The 16,415-nt window shown below is 42.7% G+C and overlaps 1 protein-coding gene across 1 annotated transcript in view; it reads right to left on the reverse strand.

Annotated features, from left to right (window-relative positions):
* The window catches only part of fndc7b (fibronectin type III domain containing 7b), a gene marked incomplete at its 5' end in the record, with an annotated part of 37,592 nt that overhangs the window by 7,680 nt on the left and 13,497 nt on the right, over window positions 1-16,415 (reverse strand). The window contains 28 exons of the mRNA XM_079351074.1: window positions 742-999; window positions 1,102-1,362; window positions 1,615-1,875; window positions 2,431-2,691; window positions 2,797-3,057; window positions 3,285-3,545; window positions 3,990-4,200; window positions 4,372-4,421; window positions 4,954-5,214; window positions 5,304-5,561; window positions 5,795-6,055; window positions 6,144-6,404; window positions 6,586-6,846; window positions 7,342-7,602; window positions 8,008-8,268; window positions 8,603-8,866; window positions 8,996-9,256; window positions 9,340-9,600; window positions 10,279-10,548; window positions 11,097-11,357; window positions 11,514-11,771; window positions 12,010-12,270; window positions 12,791-13,054; window positions 13,261-13,521; window positions 14,043-14,303; window positions 14,530-14,793; window positions 14,887-15,144; window positions 15,892-16,155. Coding sequence (XP_079207200.1) covers window positions 742-999; window positions 1,102-1,362; window positions 1,615-1,875; window positions 2,431-2,691; window positions 2,797-3,057; window positions 3,285-3,545; window positions 3,990-4,200; window positions 4,372-4,421; window positions 4,954-5,214; window positions 5,304-5,561; window positions 5,795-6,055; window positions 6,144-6,404; window positions 6,586-6,846; window positions 7,342-7,602; window positions 8,008-8,268; window positions 8,603-8,866; window positions 8,996-9,256; window positions 9,340-9,600; window positions 10,279-10,548; window positions 11,097-11,357; window positions 11,514-11,771; window positions 12,010-12,270; window positions 12,791-13,054; window positions 13,261-13,521; window positions 14,043-14,303; window positions 14,530-14,793; window positions 14,887-15,144; window positions 15,892-16,155 — 7,056 coding nt within the window. The remainder of the gene's footprint in view (window positions 1-741; window positions 1,000-1,101; window positions 1,363-1,614; window positions 1,876-2,430; window positions 2,692-2,796; window positions 3,058-3,284; window positions 3,546-3,989; window positions 4,201-4,371; window positions 4,422-4,953; window positions 5,215-5,303; window positions 5,562-5,794; window positions 6,056-6,143; window positions 6,405-6,585; window positions 6,847-7,341; window positions 7,603-8,007; window positions 8,269-8,602; window positions 8,867-8,995; window positions 9,257-9,339; window positions 9,601-10,278; window positions 10,549-11,096; window positions 11,358-11,513; window positions 11,772-12,009; window positions 12,271-12,790; window positions 13,055-13,260; window positions 13,522-14,042; window positions 14,304-14,529; window positions 14,794-14,886; window positions 15,145-15,891; window positions 16,156-16,415) is intronic.

The raw sequence follows: 16,415 nt of genomic DNA on the forward strand, positions 1-16,415 counted from the left end.
GAGAGGACAAAGAAATATGTCATTAACTGGTTCTCTGCAAGAAAATGTCTTTACAGAACAAGTTCATTAAAGCCTAAAAAGAAAACTGGCAGACAATCAGGTAGCTTCTTTTTTTTAATTCAAAGATTTACATTCAAGGATAACATGTTTAATCTTTTTGTTTACCTCACAACTTTAAAAACGGATTTTCCTTTTTATGTGCTTTGTTCTTCTCATCATCAAACTGGTCACTAATGACTAAAAAACCTTCAGAAAAACTCTTGATGTCTGGGGGTTGTTCATATGGTCCCTTCTCGTGACCACAGTCAACACGACCCCATTTGAAGGCAGCAATAATCTCTGTTCCCACCTCTAGTGCCAGCTTGTCTGTTATCCTTCCTGTGAGCTTCCCAGCGGGTTAGAGTTAGAGATTCATCAGTCTTTTGTTCTGAGATTTCTTTTTTATTTCACTAAGCCTTTCATTTTGAATAATTGTGCCTCTTTTTCTTTTCTAAAGCTGATTTTTCTCCTGACTTACATTTTGGTTCCGTTTTTCATGTTTCAGTGGACAACAAAAGCACATACAATTTAGAACTGAAGCTGTTTTTTAACTAATTCCATACACAATACGTTAATACGTTTATCCACTGTTGAGGGAGCCTAAAATCAATTAAACAAATCTTCTGTAGTATAACCACTTTGAAAAAGAAAAATCAAACGCACTCATTCACCTTTTGTTCACAGTAACTGGACTGCCCTTACCTGACTGCAGATTGAGGTGAGCACGGCTGTTGTCACACTGTCCGTCCTCAGCTGTAACAGTCAGGTTGTAGACCTGGCCACAGTGCATGTTGTGCAGCTTGCAGTGGGTGTAAGTGCTGTTACACTCGGTCTTGTGACCATCAGGACCGTAAGCTTTCACCTTGTAGGAGGACACGCCTTCTCCTTCTTCCCATGACACGATGCCTGCATCATCACTGCACACCATCTCTGCTGTCACTTTTTGTGGAACACACAGCACTACACACAGATGGACAAGTTAGTCAAAAGACTCTAGTATAAACAGTGCTTAAATGTGACATGCAGTCTGCCTAAAAGGTGCGCTCTATGTCGCTGTTCTACCTGTGTTGATCGCCACGGCGGAGCTCTCAGCGCTGCTGCACGTCAGATCCGAAGCCATAACAGAGATGGAGTAGTTGAGGCTGCACAGCAAGTCGCTGAACAGACATGTTGTCTCGTTGCTAATGCACGTTGACGCGTAGCCGCCGTTGCCTTGAGCGACTGTGGCGTATGACAATGCTCCTTTGCTGGGCTCCCAAGAAACCGCCACAGCACCTGACTCACAATCCACATGGGCCTCCACCTGCTGCGGCACACAGGGAACTGCAGGCACACACAGAGAGATGCAATAATCCCCCAGATAAATTAGGATTGATATATTTTGGTAGCTTTTCCAATAACTACCAATCTTTATGCTGTCAATTACATTAATTAAATTAAATCTCAGAAACATATATTGTTGTTTCTCCTGTTTATTTCTTTTTGTTGCTGTTGTGTCTTTGTTATCATGTTCACCCTGCATGTGTATTTATAACATCACCAACCCCAAACCTAAATCTCTTGGATCATCCTTACCTGTGCGCAGCTGTGTTATGTTGCTATGCGAGACATTGCACACGCTGTTAACAGAAATCACGCTGATGTTGTAAGTGAAGCCACACAAGAGGTCTGAGAGGATGCAGAACTCCGAGTCCGTCTCACAGAACGTTTCATGTTCTTCCACACCGAAGGCCTGGACGATGTAGGAGGCGACTCCTGGGCTGGCCTGCCACTCCACTCGAGCTGTGTTTGTAGAGCAATTGAGCACCGGAGTGACACCCTGAGGGGGACAAGGCACTGGAGGAGGGAAAGTAAAATGATCAGTTGGGAAGATTTGTTGGCTAAGGTATCAAGACGATGATTTAAAATCCATTTATAAAATGAGAATTCTTACAGTATACTTAACATTTTAGTAGCTGACTTTAGATAGTTTCAAAGCTTTATCTGTCATTTCTGACCACACTCGATGTGCTTTAGTGAGGAGAGGGAATAGATGTGTGTACGAGTGTGCAAGGCTCTGATTTAAAAACATCAAAACAACATTTTATATTTGCTCTTGTTATTTTTGTTGTTGCAGAAATATGCATATTAACTGCATACAAAAGTAAATGAGTAAAATGTCTTTTTTATAACTAGGAAGCTACTGATGTCATTAAATGATTACAAACAGGGCACTGTACTTAACAAACTACAGCTGATTTTCAAATTGAACTAAGTATGTGCTGGAGGTACCCTGCTCTCTATGTGCAGATGTGAGGGAAATTGCAGCCTCTTTATGTTCAGCACTATAATATTTCCAGATGGTGGGAAGAAGTCTTTTTTGAAATACATGAGATTTGTTCAGGAGCTCACCTGACTCCACCTGCAAAGTGGAGCTTGGAGGACTGCTGCACATCTCATTTGAAGCCACAACATTCACATCATACATCTGGCCACACAGCAGGTCGTGTAGTTCACAGTTGGTATAGTTGGAGCTGCTGGTGGAAACATGACCGCTCGAAGACACAGCTGTGGCAGTATAATTCAAAGCACCATCAGCAAAGGCCCAGTCCAAGAGGGCGGAGTTTGTGTAGCAGTCAAGAACAACTGAGCCAATTACAGGTGTGCAGGGAACTGAGAGGGAAAGAAAAAAAGTGACAGGTTTCAAACAACAAATCATTGACACATAAGATGAAGAAATCATAAAGACCAAAGGAAGTTTCTGTCCATGTGTTCTACCTGAGTTGAATTCGAAAGCTTGGCTGGATAAACTCGAGCAAATCTCGTCCTCTGCAACCACCTGGACAGAGTAGGACTGGCCACAGGTCAGGTTGGTCAGAATACAATTGAGGTTTGCACTCTCACAAATGGACATGTCTCCCTGTCTGTTCTGAGCTGACGCTTTGTAGGACAGAGCGCCATCGCTGGCACTCCAGGACACGACAGCCTGGTTTGTTGAGCAGTCCATCTCCACTTCCACATCAGTGGGAACACAAGGCACTGAGAAAAAGAGGCAGAGACGATTAGTAAATAATATCTTCATGGCAAGAATCTTAATTGGATGTATTCCTGATTTAATATACTTAATTAAGTTACCATTAAAACAATCAAAATAAAGGCAACAGAATGATGCAAAGAAAAAATATATTCAAATATTCTATTTAACTATTTCAAATAACTGTCTGTACAATGAATTCAACATTAAAAGAGAATCCTCGATGTCCTACCCGACTGCAGGGTTTGGCCCTCAGTTGGGTCAGAGTCACACATGTAGTTCGAGGCGACGACCGTCACTGTGTAGTTTTGTCCGCAGTTGAGGTTGGGCATACCACACTCCTCGTCATCGGACGAGCAGCTCGTGGTTTCCCCGTCTTCTTTTGAGACTGTGGCGATATGGAAGTACGCCCCAGCAGAGCTGGTCCACGACACCACAGCGATGTTAGAGAGACAGTTCATGGAGCTGGAGACGCTGGTGGGGGGGCAGGGCACTGAGGAGAGGATGGAAAATAATCTGGATTATTATTGTAGGGTCATTAGAGAAAGTGCCAGAAGATAACAGCCATAACAGAGGAATATTTTACTGTGTTTATAGTTGTTTCTTATATGACTGAATTACAATGCAGAGATTTGTGGATGTGTGCGACTCTGTCCTCCCTGAAGAAAACAATAACATTACTATCAAAGTAAGCTAATCAAGAAGTCTAAAGAACAGGTTTCACAGGGAGCAATTTGTAAGTTATATAAATAACTGCATTCAATAAATAAGAAAAAAAAAAGTTGGTTAAAAATTCAAACTGGGTAACATTATGTGTTCTCTTATTTTGACAATAGAAGAACCGTCCACATATGTGCCTCTTTACTTTCACTGCACACTTCACTTGTTAAACAGCTTGAGAAGCCGTGACGTAGGGGTGTACCAAACAGCACTTTACCTGACTTAAGCGTTGAAGGCTGACTGGGAAGACTAGTACACTCAGAGTCTGCCGCCTGAACGGACAGGAAGTACTCCTCCCCACACAGAAACTCAGAAAAGAAGGTCCAGGTGTCGTTGGTGCTGACTTGCACTTTGTGGCCGCTGTTTGTCTCAGCCGTCACCGTGTAATACTCAGCTTTTTCACTGGGGTCCCAAGTCAGGGAACCGAACTAACAAACAGAAAAAAATACTATTTAAACATCACTTTATATGATAACAAGTGCAAACTTAAATTACATACTATTTTTCATAAAAACCCAACATGAATAGGTTTAATATTTTAAAAGGACAAATATTGTTACAGTTAAAGTTACTGATTTTTAAAAAGGGTAAATATTCACCTTGTAGGTACAGTTCAAAGATGCTCCCAGGTTCTGAGGGATGCAGGGTGCTGGAGAAAGAAGACAAACTGTAAGTTTCAAGCTACAAATACTAATAATTAAACTGCTTATTCATTTCTAGATTAAATTATCTGTACATTAGTTTTTATTATGTAAGAAAACGTGATACAGTCTTGGTCACATTTCTCAAAGCCCGATTTGAAGTTGTCTTCTTCGTTTGTTTTACCATCACATCAAATTCTAATAATTAATTACATCATCTTCATGTTTTTCTTTATCATAATCAATGCATTGGAATTAAAATCATCAATCTTCAAAATTGTTGTTCATTTTGTGCCTAGTAATGAATTGATTAATCAGGTGTTGGTTTCAGCTCTTTCTGTGATCACTAGTTTTTGTTTTTTTAAACTGCACCATATCACAGAAACATGTGACTCAAGTCTTGTTGAACCTGTGACATTACAGGGTTTTTAAATATATTTCATGCATGTTCTGATTAAGGTTTTTCTGTAATCTTCCAGACTTCAGCTCCATGTTGAAATTGGCCTCATACTTTGTGCTAGAGAACAGGAATGTGTTTACCCATTCGTATTGAGGTGCTGTTGCTCGGCATGCTGCTACAGAGGAAGTCATTAGCGATGACGTGAACCGTGTACTGCTCTCCACAGTGCAGGTCGTCCCAGGTGCACACGGTTGTGTTTGAGATGCACATGTGCGTGTGGCCATCTTGTCCCATAGCGATGGCCATGTAGGACTCTGACCCGTCACTCATAGCCCAGCTGACCGAGGCTGTGTTGTTCTCACAGGGTGTGAAGCTCTCTACATGATGAGGTATGCAGGGTCCTGAGCAAAATAAAAGGAACATTCCAGCATCAAAACAAACTAAGAGCAATATCTACCAAGCTTGATCAAAAATAAAATGACGTGCATACCTGTCTTGAATTCTACAGGCAGGCTCTTTACGCTATCACATCTATCGTCTTGAGCTTTTACTGTGAACGTGTATAATTGTCCGCAGGGCAGCTCAGCCTCTGTTGTCGTCTCCTCTGTTCGGTAAGTTGTGACATATCCAAGGTTTCCTGTGACCATCACATAATAGACTAACGCCCCATCAGCCGCAGACCAATCCAGCACCACTGTCTCATTATTACATGACCCACTGACTGTCAGATCAACAGGCTGGCAGGGCCCTGGAGGAGGAGAAGTGAGAAACACGTAAAGTGCAATATTCTCAGTCAGGACACACTTACATTTTTGTTCAATTATCTCTGCAGTATAGGCAGACTAAAATCATCTTTTTTTGCTTTTCATTGGATCAATAGGACTGATCCCAAATAAACAAATGATGCATCAAGATGAGTACGAGACAGCATCTGTTAGATCAACAGATTTTAAACAAATAAATAATTACAATAAGCCTTACCTGTCTGAATGGCCACAGCGCTGCTGATCTCACTGCAGCACATGTCACTGTATGCGGATACAGTAAATTCATAAGTTTCCCCGCAGTGCAGGTCAGGGAACTGGCAGGTGGAGTTGGTGGAGTTGCACTTTAGAGTCGTTCCCATGCTGCTGGTGGCAGTCGCCATGTAGAGCTCTACTTCCTCGCTTTCCTCCCAGAACATTTGAGCTGTACTGGTCCCACACTGAAGGTCCACGCCCACACGTAAAGGCTTACAGGGCCCTACACGATTTAAACAACAGAATGATCATTTATAAAATCAGACTATGTATTCACTCTACTCCAGATACTCTGGGATTGATCAACTCACGTGTACTGAAGGAGACATTAGTGTATTTCTCAATCTGGCAATGGTCGCTGATGGATGTGAGACTGACGTTATATGTCTGACCACATTGCAGGTCTGTTAAATTACACCAAAGCTCATCTGTCTCACACGAAGCCCAGACACCGTTTGCTCCCATGGCTGTCACAGTGTAAGAGTCTACTCCATTTCCTAAACTCCACGAGACTTCGACAGTGTTGTTGTAGCAATCCAAAGCCGCAGCCAGATCTCCAGCTGCACAGGGAGCTGAAGACAGAGGGAAGGGAAGCACATACAAACATGGATGCACATTTTAGTAATAATACTTTGAATGTGCAGTGACCCTCACACACAGACGGGCCCTTTGTCCAAAATAGCTTGCCAAAACGTAAGACAATCATTTTCAATATTGCAATTAAAATATGCTGTATCTTGTAAATCTTCATACCTGAGACCAGCAGAACAGTAGTGGAGGCGCTACTGTTATAAGTCTTTCCAATGGCGATGACGCTGGTGTGGTAGACGATTCCACAGTGGAGGCCGTCCACTTCACAATAAGTTTCGTTGCTTGAGCAGGACAGGGAGTGGCCATCGCGCCCGGAAAGATGTGCATGGTAACCAACAGCACCAACGCTGGCCTCCCATGACACTGTCCCCATGTCGTTCTGACATTGCACATTGGTCTGCACATTTTCGGGCGGGCAAGGCTCTGAGGGAACAAAAAGAGGTACACCATGTTGAAGAATGCAACATAGCTCATGTGTGCTGCATTATAGACAATCCATTTTCACTACTTTGGAACCTGATGGTTGTAAAAATATCAAATAAAAGGTGTATTTCATACTGCAACAGTAACTTTCCTTTTTGGACATTCCTGGTAAAATCTGATTTATCATTCAAACTGACAATTTCTCAGGTTCGTAATGTACAATGTGTCTTATGTTGAAGGTGATGCTTTTTGTTTCGTCTCATCCACATGCCTTAATCTATTAAACAAAATGAACTATCAGACAGTCGAGGACAAAAACTAAAACAACTCCAATAAATTAGAATGCAGATGATTCTTCTGTCAAACAATCATTTTTATGTCCTTAAAGTAACACAGTAAGTGAAGATGCTAACAAAGAGAGGAAAATGACTGAAGAACCAAGAAAGCGCGAGGATAGATCTTTCTCTAGAAGTGGAACAAGAAAGGGGTTATTACCGCTTGTAATGATGACTTCTTCAGTCGAGGTGGACACGCCTTTGCACACGTGATTGTGCGCAGTGATGTTGATGTTGTACACCTGACCACAGTTCATGTTGTAAAGGGCACAGTAGGTGTCGTTGGTGATGCAGGAGACCATCAGACCCTGCTCTGTTACACCTTCAGCTGTGTAGTACTCAGCACCAGCAGTCAAGTCCCACATCACCTGACCGATCGTCAGGCTGTAGTGAGTGTTGATGTGCTTGGGGATACACGGCTCTGAGAGGAACAATAAATACAACATGACATTTCCACTCAGTGAATATTCAAAATACTCTGACTATTAAAGTTAAGTTTATGTTATCCTGTCTGAAACAGAAAAACATAAATGTTCATTTTTAAAATAAATACTGGAAAGAAAGGAGGCCAAACAAATCATCATATTTTATTTGTAAGGAATCAAAATTCAGGCCAATTTATTGTCATTTTAAAATATTTGCTTCAATAAAATCTCACAATTTTTGGGGCAAAATTAAGTTTGATGGCTCGATTTTTCTCTCTGGGATATTTTTTCTGCGAAGTGAAATTTAAACCTAAAGTGGAGTGCCAGTAAGTGAAACACATAAAAGAGGAAAGTGGGACTTGAAGCATGCATTTAGCGTGCATAGCCTTGTGAAGCCTCACCCGTGACCAGCTCTCCTGTCATGTTGGCGATGCTGCTGCAGCTCTCTCCCACAGCCGTGACACTCACAGAGTATCTCTGACCACAAAGCAGCCCCTCCAGATCACAGTGGGTGGTGTTGGCCCGACAGCTGACATTGTGTCCTGATGCAGCGTGTGCAGAGACCTCATACTTCAAAGCTCCATCACTCGGGTACCAGCTTATGGTAGCCGTCTTCTCGTAGCAGCGCATCTCTGCCTCGATATTTCTCGCCTTACAAGGAGCTGAGAGGACGGGTAAGACAAAGAGCACAGTTAGTCCTGAGGTTCCTGGATTCTCAAAAAAAAAAAAGATAACTGACAATAAGACAGTGAAAGTTGTTTATTACAACTACAAATACTGAATATAGTCGGATTCTGTTTTAATGCTATAGGCAACGTTGGAGAGCGTCCTTGAAACTAGATTATTAAACTTATCTTAGTATAATGGCAACTTAAGATGTTTCACAACAGGGACCTCTCATTTGTTACCTTTGGATGAGTAAATTAATTTCCTCTTTTCAAAAAGGAAAAGATTATCTGTTATGATACACATCCGTCACCTGGCTTTGCGTCTCACCTGAAGGCGTTTCAACGTCAGGAGTAGGCGGACTGTCGCAGTATCCATCAGAGGAGACCACAGTGACGTGGTAGATCTGACCACAGCCGACTCCTGTCACATTGCAGGAGCCCTCAGTCGTCCCCAGGCAGGTTGTGGTCTGACTGTTACTGTCTTGCAGGGTGGCGATGTAGGAGTCCGCCTCGGCGCTCACAGACCAGGAAACAACCAGAGCATTAGCCTCACAGTCCATCTCAGAGGTGACGCTTGCAGGGCTGCACGGTGCTGGTGAGGAGATATAAAGAAGAAGAGGCTGAGGACTTCTTTTATCACCTCAAACAGAAAACCAGTAAATCATTGAAGCAGTCAGAGTAAATGAGTAGACAAACTTCTGCAGTCCAGCTCTGATCATACCTGTCTTTATTTCCACACTCTCGCTTGGTTTGCTCTGGCAGTCCATGTCCTCTGCTGTCACAGTGGCGGTGTAATACTGCCCACAGTGCAGACCCGTCAGGTCACACTGGTTCTTATAGTTGCTGCAATTAACTTTGTGGCCGTCAGATCCCACAGCCCACACTGTGTAAAACTGTCCTCCTCTGCTGTGGTTCCACGTCATGGAGGCCACATTGTTGCTGCAGCTCAGGCTGGCTTTGAGGTCCTGAGGAACACACGGCGCTGAGGAGGAGATATTCAAACTTCATTCATGGTAGCTGAAGCAAGCATCTATTTTTTTTCCTTCAGTTTCTAGTATAGCATACCTGTCCTGACCATGTCCCCTTCATTCTGCGAGCTGTTGCACGTCCGTCCTTCAGACATGACGTTCAGAACGTACATTTCTCCACATGGCAGATCGGTGATGTCGCAGCCGTTGTTTGATGATGTGCAGCAGTTGGAGTGCCCGTTTATCTGCTCCAGGGTGGCCGTGTATGAGATAGCACCGGGGACGGTTGGCCAGGTCACACTTATGGTAGAGTTGTCGCAGTCCACAGAAGTTACTATGTTCTCAGGAGGGCAGGGAGCTGTAAACAAAGTCTAAATTAACTTCTTAACCATTACCTTTGTATGTTAAAAACTTCAGTAATTAGTCTTAGTATGCCATTTCCACCTCACAGTCTAGGCTACTTTAATTAGCAACAACAGGAAAAACATTTAGATGCTAATAAAGTGTAAACTCAAGCATGGTCACACTGCAAGATATGAATGCGAGGCACATCACATAATACAGGATTTGAGTAGATTATCGTGCCCAACGGCGGGACACACCACCTTGCGTGACCTCGGTTAAATTTGCGATGCTTTGTGTAGACAGGAAAAACGATGAACCGGATACAACTCAGCAATTATCTGGAAGAGGGAATCAGACCTCAGATCTGCCTGATTATCCTGCAGTCTGAGCCAGGCTTTAAAGAGACAGCACCTGAAACAGCCTGCGTCAGAGGCTGAACTTCTTTTATAGTCATAGTAGTATAATATGGGCAATTTAATTAATACAGTAAATAACTTCAAATTAAAGCAAATAGCTTTAATTCAGAGAAAGTTCTCGATCTCCTTTTCTTGCCAGCTGTGTTTTTCCAGCTGCTTTAGTAAACATTTTTAATTGAAAAAAAAAACTGTACAAAAGCAAAATACATTCAGTTTTCATTCTGTAAAAAAATATTTAAAGACATTGTCAGTGGTTCCTTGTCTTTCTTAAGCACCTGTCTCAGTTGTGATGGCATTGCTGGGTGCACTGGTGCACTGTGGGTCGCGGGCCTTGATGGTGACAGTGATGTTTCTGCTGCACATCAGCGGCGGCAGAGAACACACGTTGTCTGATGTGGCGTTGCACTCAAATGTTTGGACATCACCCTGACTGTCAGTCACCATGGCGACGTAGTCCTCAGCACCAGCAGAGTCCTCATACATCACCCAGGCTGAGTTTGACAGGCAGTCGATCTCTACGTCTGACAGGTGAGGTACGCACGGAGCTGGAAGTAATAAGAACAGGTCGGAAAACTGTTACTCAGACGTTCCTACTCAGGCGAGGTATTGGGCTCATAGTCTTCAAAGAGTTTTTGACCACTGAGCCCTGAAGTGAATATGATATATAATGTAATAATAAGGAACTAACAGGAGATAAAAGTTAAATTAACTTTACAACAAAAAAGGAACTTTCTCCAGATTAAAAAGTAAATGAAATTAGCAAAGGGGAGTGGTAAAATAAAATGTTTGATCACAACATGCATGTTACTTCTGAAGCGATTCATGAAGTTAAGAAAAACAAGGAATGTCTTGGTTTTCCAACCTAAAGCTCAGCAAATAACTTCCTGACAGCCCTAATGAAAATATAGAAATATATGTATACTGAATATCAAATGCATATAAAAACATTTGTACATTTAAAAGATGGATCTAACACAGATTTCTGTCAACATCATGACCGATAAAAAGAACAAATAACACACCAGAAGTTTAACCTCAAAAGAGTGGTGTCTTTATTCAAGGTCATTCAAATGAAAACACGATTGATCCTTGCCTGTCATGAACGCTTGTGTTGGGCTGTCTTTGCCCACACATCCGTTCCTGGATGGTGTGATGGTGACGTTGTACTTTTTCCCGCACTCCAGCGTATGAAGATCACAGCCGCTGTTTGTGCCATTGCAGTTGTGTGTGCGACCTGCGGTGTCGACCGCAGACACCGCGTACATGACGCCCGCCACGCTGCCATTCCAAGTTACAGAGACGACACCGGTGTCACAGTCGACGGTGGGCAGGAAGGTTGTGAGGGGACAGGGAGCTAAGAGTGAAAGAGGAGGAGAAGTCGAGGTTAATATCTTAATAAAAACAGGAAAAAAATCATATCATTATTACTTTTCTCTTTTAAAATAATAATAATAACAAAAGTGAGATATACTACTTCTAATTGCATTGGTTTTACTGCAGCTTTATTTACCTGTAACCACCTGCTTTGTGGGACTGTTGGAGCTGTTGCAGACTTCATCTTCAGCCCACACAGTAACGTTGTAAGTCAGACCACACTGTATTCGCACCACACAGTGATGCTCACTTGTCTCACAGGCGCTAACGTGGCCGTTGCTGCTCACCACAGAGGTGCGGAAGTGAACAAAGTAACCGGTCGACCGCCAGGTGACGTTGAGGACGCCGGACAGACAGTCGAGGTCGTTCTGAATGTTCTGTGGCACACAGGGAGCTGAAGAGAGAACAAAAGAGAGTAGTTTAAAAAACATCCTTTAACTTTGTTTTCACTAGTTTGACCCAACCATGAGATACTGACTTACCTTCACAGCAGCTAGCAAAAAAAGCATCTGGAACAGTAAAGTTAACCAGTACGCTTCCTCAAATGAATTCAGTTTAGAAGCTTCAACAATAATCATGCAGTCTAAAGACAGCGTAGTTAAACTATATTTGACTTGAATTAAAATGCCAACCTGTGCGAATCATTTTGATGTTACTCTTTGCTCCGATGCAGTTGTCATCAACACCAGCAGCGTAGACCTCAAACTTCTGTCCACAGGGCAGGCCAGATATCTGAAAGGCGGTGCTGCTGGTGTTAAAGGACCATCGTTGGCCGTCTTCATTATCAGCCACGACCATGTAGGAGAAAGAACCCTGCGAGGCCTGCCACGACACCGAGAAGTTGTTGGATTCACAGGAAGAGTCGACCGTCAGCTGGGTTGGAGGGCATGGAGCTGGAGGAGAGACAGAATGATAGTGAGAAAGTGAATTTACCTTTATTTAAGAATAAACAGAGTCTATTTGGTGTCTTTCAAAGGAATGACTACAGCCAGAAAAAAAAGGAAAACCAATGCAATAAACAACATGAGCTTTTTACTTCAGTGAGTTTGTGTTCAGGGATACAACCCCTTCAGGTGAGAAGCTGTACACTTTTGTCTGTTATCTTCTCACCTCTCTCATTTTCAGTCTCGGAGAAGCCAAAATGTTTCAACACCTCCGATTTAAAAGACTGTGATGCGTCCTCAATTTCAAAATCTAGCGCTACAGCTGCCGCCTCAGCTCTACTGTACAGCTGCTGATGTTCACCATATTATTGCGATTCATTTTTCAGATTACCGATGTGAACCTTGAAATACCTTGGAGTTAGCATTAGCTCAATAAAAAGTTGATCTTAATGAAGCAGGCCGATAATAAGTAAACAGTCAAAATGTACAGCAGCAAGCAGACGAGCTGTATGAAGCATATTCAATTTACCTGTGTTGATTCTATGCCAGTCCTGTGCTGGACTCAGGCACCTCTCTCCCTGTCCGCTGACGCTCACCCTGTAGCTCTCCCCGCAGTGCAGAGAGCTGATGTTGCAGGTGGAGCCGTTAGTAGAGCAGATCTGCTTGTGTACGATGTTAAAGGCATCAGCCGAGGCGTTGTAGTCGCGGATGCCACTGCCGGGCGTCCATGACACTGTTGCGGTGTTGGTGTCACAGTCCAGGGTCGTTATGAGATTACTGTGAGGACATGGAACTGCACAGAGAGGGGAAGGTTGATAAACAGACTTTTTTTCTCTTTGGAAAGTCAAAACAAGCAATAACATATTTTTTTTGCAGAACATATAAAGTTGTTACTCTACATATTTACTGTAATTCATTTGAAAATGTCCAAGAGTTCAAGAAGTGCCTACAGTTTCTGAGCGCACCTTTATAATGTAGTAAATTCAGTTTTTTTTTTACCTGATGTGATGTTGAAGGACTTGCTGACCAAACTAGCGCAGGAGTCGTGGTGAGCCACCACTGTGACGGTGTAGTCCTGTCCACACGCCAGGTTAGCAAAATTATAGTTGGTGTCAGTGCTGTTATACGAAGCGTTGTGGCCCAGATTGCCACGGGCATGGACGGTGTAAAATTTGGCGCCTCGTGCTGCATCCCATGTGACCGAGATGATTCCTGTCTGGCAGTCCAAATACCCTGTGAGGTAGGTGGGAACACACGGAGCTGGTGGAGACAGAGAGAAAGAAGAAATATAACTTTTCTATACACAGCCTTCTGCCACAATGGTTGCTAGTAAACTTCTTTATATCCTTAGCTCTTTCAAATGCCAACATTTATCTCCACTGTTGATGATGTTATTATGTAATTCAGCATGACAACCACATGGTCTCAGAATATTGTCAAAAATGAGTTTTCCACAGAAGATGCTCATGACTGCCCCCTTGAGACTGAACAATGAAAAGAACAACACGAAAGTTTGTTCCATCGGCAACAACTTGACTTAGTTATCAAATTTCAACAGACTAAGGTAAATGTTGTCTTGTTGGGGGAAAGCTTTTCTTTCAGTCTCTTAATTCATATTCATTCTTGTATTCAACATGGTTATAATGTAGTACTTATAAAGTAACTTAGTGTAATAATAATGTGTAATACACTGTTTTTAATCACTTCTTGGTTGTTTTTTACTTCAGACGTTATAAGATCTAAAGTAAGCTGTCTGTTATTCTATGCTCCATTATTCGTACCTGTAAGGAGTGTTTCTGCAACAGCTGCTTCACTGCTGCAGTTGTCAGTGCGGCCGACCACGCTGATGGTGTAGCTCTCCCCACAGATCAGCTGGTCAAAGGTGCAGTTGGAGCTGGTGGAGTTGCAGACAGTTACAATTCCACTGCTGTCCACCGCTGACACCACCTGAGTCTGGTCTGGCCCCGAGTTTCCCCAGGACACGAACGCCACATTATCGCTACACTGCAGATTCACCAAAACCGCTGTTGGTTTGCAGGGCGCTGAGAGGAACGAGGGAGTATGTCAGTACAAATAAAAGAATTGTGCAGCATAATTCACAACCAAATGGTATCCAGCTCTATTGAACAAGGAGGAAACAATGGATATCTCATTGTCCTTTCAATATAGAGATGTAAATTGTTTGATAACAATATGAAATCAACTATGTATGTACTCAAACATTCATTTAAATACTACCATGTCAGAAAATGTTTCAGTTTTAGCTACCTGACATCATAAAGTAGTCAGAGCCCTCGATGATGCCACAGTCAACAGAATCCGTGGTGATGACGATGCTGTAGTTCAGGCCACAGTTCAGGTTCTTGATGGTGCAGTTTGTGGTGAGCGCTTCACAGGACGCACGACTCTCATCACTGCCAATGGCAAGCGCAGTGTAAGTACCGATGTCATTCACGCTCGCTCTCCACTGCACCGCAAAGGAGTTGACGTTGCAGTCCAGGTTTGCTTCCACATTGTCAGGCAGACAGGGAGCTGTGGGAAGGGATAATAAGAAAAATGATTCATTAAATCATTTTGAGCATCAAAACAAGTAGGACCAATAACTAAAAAGGCAGCATCATTCACCAGATTCAAAGCTGGACGTTTCTCCTCTGCTGCTGTTGCATGTAGCACTGGAAGCAGTTATAAATGCTGAGTAACGGCGTCCACAATCCAGCTTCACTGCACAGGTGGTCGTGTTCGAAGTACAGGATACAACATGGCCGTGGGTACCAGTCACTGTAGCTGTGTAGGAGATAGCGTGGGTGCTGGGCGTCCAGGTCAGATTTCCTAAGTTGGTGCCACATTCAGCTCTGACGGTGAGATTGGTGGGAGGACACGGAGCTAGCGGGAAAACAAAATGCATCAAATCTTCTGCATTTTCAGACCAAGGGGGGGTATAAAAATGCAATTAAAGAATGCATTTACCTAATGAACACTTTAAATACAGTTGAATGCATTAAATATTACATAGAACAACATTTACAAGGAGTAAAGAACTGAACTGTATTATTACTATTCACAACCCTCCACGTCCTCATCTACCTCACTTCGCCGCATTTCCTCAAAATAAATCATAGCCAATTTGACAGGTTGTTTATTGTTCTCATACACAATGTGTTTTGTCTTTCAGATGTTTGACTCATCTCATGTTTATTTCGTTATTGCCCTCATTTATTGAGCTAATTCACTTGATGTGAAGAAATAAACCTTTGTTGAAGACAACTGAAGTATCGTGGCGGGATTCACGTGTTCTGACCTGCTGCCCATTGTGAGAGTCACTCTGTAAGTGTGAACCTCCTTGACAAAACACATGCATAACGATAAAGAAGAGAGCATCAGATATAATAATCTATCACATGAAAAAGGAATAACTTCTGCAGATCTTAAATCACATCATAGTAGAGTGGCCATGTTATAAGAAACATATTCTGTCGATAGAAGATAAACCAGTTTTCTAACATAGGTAGTTTTCTTTATGTGAAAGTGGCTGCTCTGCTTTTGTTTAAAGACTTTAAATTGAATGCAATAACTGTTTTTAGGGTGTCAGCTGAGCCTCGAGCCATATAATCAGTCCACACAGATGTTTACCTGTTTCGGTCTGAATGCTCTCACTGAGGTTGCTGGTGCACTCCGAGTCCCTGGCTGCGACCGACACCTCGTACAGCTCGCCACACTGCAGCCCCGTGAGTACATGGGATGTTTGGGTTGTGGAGTAGTTTGCTCTAGCGCCCCATTCTTTCTGAGAGTAGATGAAGTATTCCACGCCGCTCTCTGGACTCGGCTCCCAGCTTACTGTGATGTCATTGTTCCTGCAATTCGTCTCTCCATTCACTCTGGTCGGAGGGCAAATGACTGACAAGACATGTTGAAAAGGATGTTATGAAAGAGATTTCAATGAAGGTTAAAAAACTGACTTATTTCATGAATATTAAATTATTATATTGTACTTATTTTACTTAACTGAGTATTCACAGCTTAAATAAAAACACTCATCTATTGTCGTATCCCAAGACCTCGCTAACTACTGTATTGTCCTTTTAGCTACTGATAGTTCATGAAGCAGTTCACCTCACCAGATACAGTAATTACTGTTTTAGAGTCAAAATAACACA

This window comes from Symphodus melops (assembly GCF_947650265.1).
Source record: "Symphodus melops genome assembly, chromosome: 8".
Classification (NCBI taxonomy): domain Eukaryota; kingdom Metazoa; phylum Chordata; class Actinopteri; order Labriformes; family Labridae; genus Symphodus; species Symphodus melops.